This window comes from Tigriopus californicus, chromosome 6 (assembly GCF_007210705.1).
Source record: "Tigriopus californicus strain San Diego chromosome 6, Tcal_SD_v2.1, whole genome shotgun sequence".
Taxonomy (NCBI): Eukaryota; Metazoa; Arthropoda; class Copepoda; order Harpacticoida; family Harpacticidae; genus Tigriopus; species Tigriopus californicus.
Window position 1 is genome coordinate 8808978 of NC_081445.1, and position 8931 is coordinate 8817908.

The window sequence follows — 8931 nt, forward strand, 5'->3', positions numbered from 1 at the left end:
TGGTAGTATCCCTTGTGGCTTTTTGGGAGCTGAAATGTTAATTTCACAAAGTGGCTTCCTTAGATTCGCCGATTGCCATGTCCAATCCTCCTGTTAAAGGTATCATTGGTTTGTTATACTTTTAAAACAATATTTTTCGGTTTCGTAATGATATTCGCGAATGGCTTCTCTAACGGGCTTTCAGAGTCCAATTTTGGTACTAGAGTTGTGTGATAATCCTTTTGCAGCATTTCGCTGAACCGGATCATCAATGTATTCCTCTATGCCATGAAAGTCATCCGCAGAAGTTACTTTGTCTCATTATGTAAGAATGAAATGAGTGTTAAAATAACGAACTCTATCAAACCAGTACTTTTTATATTCATTTGCGACTTTTGGTCATGTCATGGTTTCCAAATAGATATAAAATATGGTGTAGAGGCATTATAAAAACATGATTACAGTAAAGGAAGTAAAATTGAATAGAAAGTAATATCATAGTGAAGATGACTTGAATTGTTCAATGCACATAAAAAACGTGATGAGGGAAATTGCAGATAGTATATAAACAGGTGGGTAGAGGTAAATGATAAAAATATTTGTTATTGTAGTAGAGTGGGTGGGTCAGATTGAACAGATCTTTTGTCAGCTCCCGTCGTTGATTGCATCTAGCCAAAAGCCGGACAAAGGCATATGATTGCCAATACTACGAAGGGATGTTGGTCCAAGGACAATTAGGTGTTAGCAGGTCCTTGACCGGGAAGGACAACTTGTGTCCGGACATCGCCACCCGAAAGGTCAGGTTCCCAACACTGTTGAACTGTTCAACATTAACTTTGCCAGCCCAATGGTTTCGCATAAAATATGCGTCCATACATTCTGGCATATTAAGGCACGGACAGGTATTACTTGAGAAATTTGGCAAACGTGGCATCGGCTAATTTGAGGGCGGATTGGGCAGAGTTGGGAAGCCAAAGGTGAAGGCCATAGAGAAAAAGAGGCGCAATGTAGATCCGGAAGAGCTGAAGGACTATTGGAAGGGGAAGATTCTTGATGGGTAGTCCATTGCACATGTATCCAATCCTGGCCCTGGCCTTGGTTATTGCAAAGTTCAAGTGATTGGTGAAGGAGAGTTGGGTGGAGGAAGTGTAACCGACACAGTTGAAATACTTGACGATTTCGATCAGACTATTGGGAAGGAAGTGGGTGGCAGACGACCTTTATGGAAAACCATGGCCTTCGTCTCGATGGTGTTGACTTGAAGGCCGTTCTCTTGGCAATAATTGTTGAGAGCATTGATGGCATTTTGCAATTCCATGGCTGAATCAGCCAAGAGAACCAGGTCATTGCATATTGAAAATATGGAACCGGAAAATGATTGAAAACATATTGCTAATGTTCGAGTGCACAATTTCATAGAGGAGACTGACTGTCGTGGTGGTTGTGTGGCTTCTCTGGAAACTGAATTGGACCTTGGGAAGGAGATCTTTATCCTCGGCCAATGCGGAGAAGCGGGCAGCTAAGAGGGTGGACATCATCTTCAAGAAGGGGTTCTCCAAGGCGAAAAAATATACATAAAAATACGAGACCAAATATTGTAAAGAGTGTAAGTGGCAACACCTAGACAAATCATAATCTTTCATTTTGATTTTACCAGGGATTACAGCCTTTGCAGCGGTTAGTAAAGTCGGTCAAAACCCAAATCCCCAAATAATATTAAATGATTCTGGCTGATTATATAATCCATAATTTGATCATACTGCACAGAAATAAATGAAAAAGTCCACAACAAGGAACCACAAGTTAAGAAGGAAGTAGATAGGGAGCCAAAAGATTATAAAGGCTCAAAAAATGTCCTAACATGTTGACAAAAGTGAAGGTCGAAAAAGAGTAGAGAAACCAGGAAAATGGCTCAAAAAGCGAAAAAATGGAAATTTGGCTCATTTTTTGCCGACATAGCCAAAAAGAGTGAAAAAGTGTTTAAATGTTTTCACTATTTTTTTTTCGAAGCCTAGTTATCACAAAAGCTGTGCAAGATGTGTAAAAGGGTCTAATTTTTATCTGTGTCCATATTTCCACTCTTTACGATGACCAGATTGGATCCGAATTTGTAAATAGTTTCTTTATCATTGGTAAGCTTGAAAATATTCATCGGGCCCTTGTCCCAATGAGTTTCAGCATTCCTCAAGAGGAAGTTAAAGAAAATTTCCAATTCATTTATCCCTAAAAGAAATGTTTTTCTTGTATTATATCTCATTAAATGTAACACTATTACTAACCAGCATAAATATGAACCACTCAAAGAAAGAAAAAAAATGTTGTGAAAAGTGATTGGAGATTTTAATTTTTTTTACCATTACAATTGATATTTCGAAAGTTTGAAAAATATGTGCCGTAATTTTATGAGTTATAGTTACATCCCACATTGACTTCATTGTATTTCAAAAAATTGACACTGACTTCACAAAAAAAGTGAGTGTCATTATGGCATCCTGAATGAATAACCCGTACATTTGACTTTTATGGACCCTTTTTGAGCAAGGAAACCAAACATTAAACCACTTCTTGAGACGAGAGTTGGTAAAGTTTTTTTTCTTTTTCGGCTCAATCCATGTTTATATCATCATCACTTACAGTACAATGTGAATCCTAGTGGACTGACAAAATAATCTTTTCAGTTTTTTTATTTTAATGGAGTGAACGCTTGAATTATTTGAAGCAAGCAAATTACAACAAAGCCAAAAACGCTTGAATCGGTTTATTTTGGTCATATGCTTTTTTTGTTTTATTGATTTTTAAATACTTTAATGCATTACAAATGCACTTTTGAGAATATGTATATGAGCTACAAAATACATTTCAGAATGGCGATTGTGCACTTCATGAACTATCGCTTACAATGGCCTATGCTCAGAGATGAAATTGTTCTTTCCTCCCCACGAAATGCTCATCAATATCTGATGTTGACAACTAAGTGTGACTAGAGGCCAAACTGATCTAGGGCCAGAAGAGTACTTATGGCCGTAACGAGGAACATTTCAGACTTTGTGTAACGAACGTACAAAGGGAGTAAGTGTTCGTCTTGGTCCACGTTGAAAAGTGTTCGCTACTCAGTCATCAGGTGCAATATACTGGGCTAAAGTAGGTGACCCACTGGGATTCATCATTTCATCATCAACATGGCTCGAGTGTGCATCCTTCTCTTGGGATTGATCTCCTATGGAATCGTTTCCAATGGATTTGCCCTTCAGGATTCCCCGTTGTGAGTTTCCTGTTCTGTCTCACGGATGGGTGGTTCTTGGTTCTGGTTATGAGGTGTTTCAATGGGTTCCATTTTAGATCCATGGGCCACGCCATCGATCAAATCGAAACTTTAGTGGGGAAACTACAAAATGGAAGAGTCAAACGTTCGGAGGACCGTGGAGTCACGTAAGCTTAAATGGAGTGCTCCAATAGTCAGACTTTTCTCCTCACATTATATATTTTGTAGGAATAAATTCCGATGTCTCATACCGATAACGAGACACCTCAGAGAAAATGATACATGATTCAATTAAGAGAAAGAAACGAAGGTTTTGGGAAATACTGTTTAGAAAAACGTTTGTTCTAGTAATTTTGAGAGAGCAGCAATGGGTTGGTCGTAAAATTTGACATTGATTGATATCTTCAACAACGATGTCAATTATTGGACACTAAATGGAAACAAAAGATGACGAACTTTAGGGTACATTGACATCAAACCAGAATCCAAGTCTACAAAAAAACCGCAATAAATTAGATTTCAACTTCAAATATTAATTACCCTTAAACTTCCCATTCGCTGGTACCTCCATTACCGAAGGCAACTATAACTGGTATAGTAATAAATTCCTTATCTATAACGTCAAAGGTATCTAAAAAAGCTGAAATATTTTAATAGAATACACCAAGATATCCACGTATACAGGGCATCTTAAAAGTTTTGCCGTTCAAAAATCGAGGCAAACAATATTAACCTCCGCCTTCAAATTTCTGCCAAAAGAAACATATTACACATATGTACGAGGGTGGTACCAAACAAATGGGGACAAGCATTATGAAAATCTTGTGTTTGAAATTACCACCACAAAACTGGATTCATGTGAAAGATCCAAAGGAAGATCAAGGTGTTGCTCCATGCACCTTTACTGCCCAGATTTGGCACCCTGCAACTTCTGACTTTTTCCACAGCTAAAGTTCAAGCTTGCTGAAAACAGACATGCCATCAATCTTGAGCTTAATGTTGCTGTGAAGGGGGTGCTTTGTCAGCTCTGCCAAGGAGGCCAGCAACATGCTTTTGATGGTTCCAGGACAACTTGACCCACTGGACAACTCAACCCAGCGGACAACTCAACGCAGGGCAACTCAAACCAGCAGACAACTCAACCCAGTACAGAAATAAAGCCCAATATGTTGGCTTACAAAAAGTTCATACATATAGAGCAAAATTGAAACTGTGATGTAAAACATGTCAAAATTTGAAAGGTTTTAGACAATTCTTCATTTGATCTTTTGAAATAAGTTACGTTTAAATCAATCATGGTGCAAAAATCAATAATGATAAGGTTTTATTTATACTTGTTCTTTTATTTAATGCCTTACTGATGCTAACATCTTGGCATGCAAATCAAATATTGACCCATCAAGCTTTAGTTTTGTTTCATAATCTTGTTCTTTTGGTCAAAATGTTATGTTTAGTTATTGTACTGGGTCGAGTTGGCCAGTGGGTCGAGTTGTCCGCTGGGTCAAGTTGTCCGCTGGGTCGAGTTGTCTGCTGGGTCGAGTTGTCCACTGGGTCAGTTTGTCTGCTGGGTCAAGTTGTCCTGGGTTGAGTTGTCTGCTTGGTCCAGTTGTCTGCTGGGTTGAGTTGTCCTGGGTCAAGTTGTCAGGTCACTGTTTTTGACAACCGAATGAAGAGGATGCATAGGGGGATTGTAGTGCACGGTGAATATGTTGAAAAATGCTGCAAATCGAGTTTTTTATATCTCTTTTACTTTTATATAAAATTTAGCAGTCCTGATTTGTTTGGTACCACCGTCGTACAACTTTCACCTTTTGCAAGAGGAAAAATGTTTATTGAAGTTTTGCCCAAAACAAATGCTTTTGAATATTAGTCCTAAGCATCCGTGAGTACCAGTGTTTGCGTCGGATCACAATACACAGTGACGGGACAACTCGACCCAGCGGACAAATCAACCCAGCAGACAACTCGACCCACTGGACAACCCGACCCAGCGGACAACTCGGCCCAGTACAATAACTAAACAACATATTGGCCAAAAAGTATGATTATGGAACAAATGTAAAGCTTGATCAGTCAACATTCGATGGGCATGCAAAGAAATTAGCATGAGTAAGGCATTGAATAAAAATCAAGTTTGATTAAAACACTATCAAACTTGATTTTCACACCTTGATTGATGTAAACATAACTTGCTTTTAAAGATCAAATAGTGAATTGTGTAAATCCTTTCAAATTTTGACATGTCTTAAATCACAGTTCCCATTTTGCTTCATAATAGTGTTAACTATTTGTAAGCCAACATGTTGAGCTTAATATCTGTAATGGGTTGAGTTGTCCACTGGGTCGAGTTGTTTGCTGGGTCGAGTTATCTGTTGGGTCGAATTGTCCTGGAACTGCAATACACAGAAAGAACATCACGAAACATACATCACAAGGAGTAAATGATCATCAATTTCCAACAATGTCCACCACTTTTTAATTGTCTCATCGATACTTTAATAACTAAAGCAGCTGACTAGGGTTATTTTTCAATCAATTACAGATCTTTCATCAAGAGCTGAAGCATTTAAATTGAAAAAAGGGTGATTTTCCATCGCTTCGGAACCAGTAAAATCTTTTGCGGCACCCTGTAGAGTCACAACTAATCATATTTTCTCAAAAAAATGGGATGTGCCAAGTAACTAAAACCTCTTCACATAGAGAACATTTTATGTGGTATCGACTTCATTAAAGTGAAGTATGATGCCAGAAGGATTCACGGGGGCAAATCTTTGCCCTTTCTTCTCTGTTTCTTAATAGTGATTGACTGCAAATTTGTACAAACAAGATGCATCAGCCTTTTGTTTCTAAGTGAGTGTCGAAATTTATTATTGATATCAGGGTTCTCAAGGGGGACACTTTCTTTGAAACTTTTACTACTTAACAGATAACTACTTAAAACAGATTAAGCACGATCAATTAAAAAGCATTAACATTTCATGCCATTTTCTGTCTTGTTTTAGCAATTTGGACATCCGTGACGCTATCCTGCAGTTGCTTAATGTCATCCGGGAGAACAGCAAGAAGTCAGAAAAGAGCTCCAAATCTCAACAAGAGCTCATCTCGGAGATCTTGAACAAGATCAAGTCTGATTCTGGGAGTAGCTCGGGATCGTCGGGGATTGACATTGGAGTGGATCAGAAGATTGACAACATCTCCCGATTTCTCCTTAAGTAAACTACATTCGCACCTTCAACATTTTGAAGGATGACCTTAATCAAATGCATTGATTGAAACTTAATCGATTCCAGGATGAATTCCAAATTGTCGATTATGGAGCGACAAATGTCGAGGGGTCGATCGTCAAATGATGATGCTTTGGAAACTTTGGCCAAGGATTCATATAATATTTTGGCTTTGCTGCCGAATTTCATTTCTAACACCAAAGAAGAAGTGGAAAAAATTTCATTGGAAAGCCAGGTTAGAAGTAGGGTCAACAGATAAATTGCTCAACTTAATCGGTGCCCAAATATTATATTTCAGGCTCACTTTGAGGAATTAGAGGCCCTTTTGGTTGACGCTAATGACGAGAAAAGCGAAAAAAGAAGCTTCGCCAAGGTACGCCAAAACTGCTAGAAAAAATGTTTTTTATATAAAGATATATCAGCCTGATTTGAGTTTAGGTCCTACGAGACACGGAGACTAACATCTTGGGCGCTTCTAATTCGCTCAAAGACATTGTTATCGAATCCGGTCACATGGCTGAGAGCCTCTTTGAAAGAGTCAATGACGGGTATAAGGAACTGACCGTGAGTAGACCCATAGGTGTCCATGGATGACCTTGAAATCAGTGGGTTTTGCTAGCCTTCAGGACTAAAGGCCATTTGAATGAATCATTTATTTAATTAGAATGAGATCAAGGGACTGTCCAATGTGGAACAAGTACTCTTGGACACTGCGGATTCTGTGATGGATACGAAACGAAAAGTGGAATTTGGAGTGCAACAGATCATCTTCAAGGTACTTTCTCGATGATTGAATAAAGAGACACATTCAAGTATTCATTTGTTCAATTGCTTAGGTTGAAGAGCTGGTGAAAATGTCGGGTGGTGAAATTGATGAGCAAATGAAGAATCAATTTGCCGATGTCACCAAAGCAATCCTGGAGAATCAAAATTCCGCACTTGGAAATTTGACGAAGAAGGTAAATGGCTGTTATTTTTTTTTTTGGTTTGGTTTTCCACGGGCTTTTCTAACCGCTACAGGGAATATAATTCCCAGTACTTTTAAAATGAAAGGTTATAATTCGTCCATATTTTACCTTTCCATCTTTATATTATATTTGGTCTACCAATGAATTTGAGTTGGCAGACCGAGCTAGCTCTTGAATGTAGGGTTGATCTGGAATGCTATCTAAAAATTTGTCCAAGTCTGACTTGAAAGATGCTACCGGATCAACAAGGCCTACGTATTCCCCACGAACTTTGGAGGGAAGCAAATTAAACAATGAAGGAGCCCGAGAAAAAAGAGAAGTGGACTTCATTGTTCGAACTAGCCTGGATTCTCAAGGACTTGAAGGTGCTCTCAAAACTCACGTTAAATCTCCACGGTCACTAGAATTGACCCGAAATCCTGGGTTGGGACAAAGCTTATGAATGCTTTTGAAAACGTACAGTATCAGATACCTTTCGTACCTTCTCTGAAAACATCTTTGGACTTGTTCGACCTTTTGCAAACCTGCTGAACTTGTGGCGAGCATGTGCTCGCTCACCTTGAATCATCTGTGATATGTATATATATAGCTAGGAACTCTAGGTAATAAACCAGTCAACTACCATCTCTTGACTCAATCACATGGCGGACCTTGCGTCCGCCATAAACTCATTGAAACCCAAATGGGTGAAGCATAATCAAGATGTGGCAGGACAATCGACTTGTACAGAGTTAGCATCGTGATGCTATCTCTGGACTTAAACGTGCGATATATCCAACCACACATTTGAAAAACTCTACCCACCTTCAACTGGAATCTTGGCCATTCCTACCAGAAACTAACTTTGTATCGTTAGCATAAGAAGAGAGGCTGGCAGTAATACTAAGCTTTTGAAGCGGGGCAACGAATATTATAAAAAGGAGAGGCCCTAAGATGGAGCCCTGGGGAACACCTGGCTTGACATCATGTATGTCACTAAGCAATCCCTCGACCTTAACAACTTGCTTCCTATCCTGAATGAAGCTTCTTATCCAATTGAGAACCTTGCCTTGGATCCCAATCTCATGGAGTCTATTCAACAAAAGGCCATGATCTACTTTATCAAAGGCCTTGGCAAAATCAAGATAGACAACATCTGCTGACTCGTGCCTTTCCAGTCCCTCAATGACCTGCTCTAAATGCTCAATCAGTTGGGTAACTGTGCTAAAATGTGCTCGGAACCCGTGCTGGCTAGGAGAAAAGACTTCATTGAACTCAAGAAATTCAACAAGTTTGGACTTCATAATCTTCTCAAACACCTTCGCAATATTCGAAGTAAGAGAAATCGGCCTATAGTTACTGGGGAGCGACTAATCTCCCCCTTTAAAATTGGAACAACATGAGCTATCTTTAGTGAAGATGGAAACTTGCCCTGATCAAAGATGCAACGCATCAAGTACGAGAAAACAGGAGCAAGAACCTGTGAGCATCTCATCAGAAGCTGAGATGTCACACCATC

At 39.1% G+C, this 8931-nt stretch overlaps 1 protein-coding gene across 1 annotated transcript in view; it reads left to right on the forward strand.

Annotated features, from left to right (window-relative positions):
• The first annotated feature begins 2809 nt into the window (after nucleotides 1-2809).
• Nucleotides 2810-8931, forward strand: part of LOC131882416 (uncharacterized) — a 9668-nt gene continuing 3546 nt past the window's right edge. Inside the window, exons 1-8 of the mRNA XM_059229552.1 lie at nucleotides 2810-3241; nucleotides 3319-3408; nucleotides 6244-6453; nucleotides 6532-6700; nucleotides 6764-6838; nucleotides 6904-7029; nucleotides 7130-7240; nucleotides 7302-7424. Of these exons, the coding sequence (XP_059085535.1) occupies nucleotides 3159-3241; nucleotides 3319-3408; nucleotides 6244-6453; nucleotides 6532-6700; nucleotides 6764-6838; nucleotides 6904-7029; nucleotides 7130-7240; nucleotides 7302-7424 (987 nt within the window). The 5' untranslated portion in view covers nucleotides 2810-3158. The remainder of the gene's footprint in view (nucleotides 3242-3318; nucleotides 3409-6243; nucleotides 6454-6531; nucleotides 6701-6763; nucleotides 6839-6903; nucleotides 7030-7129; nucleotides 7241-7301; nucleotides 7425-8931) is intronic.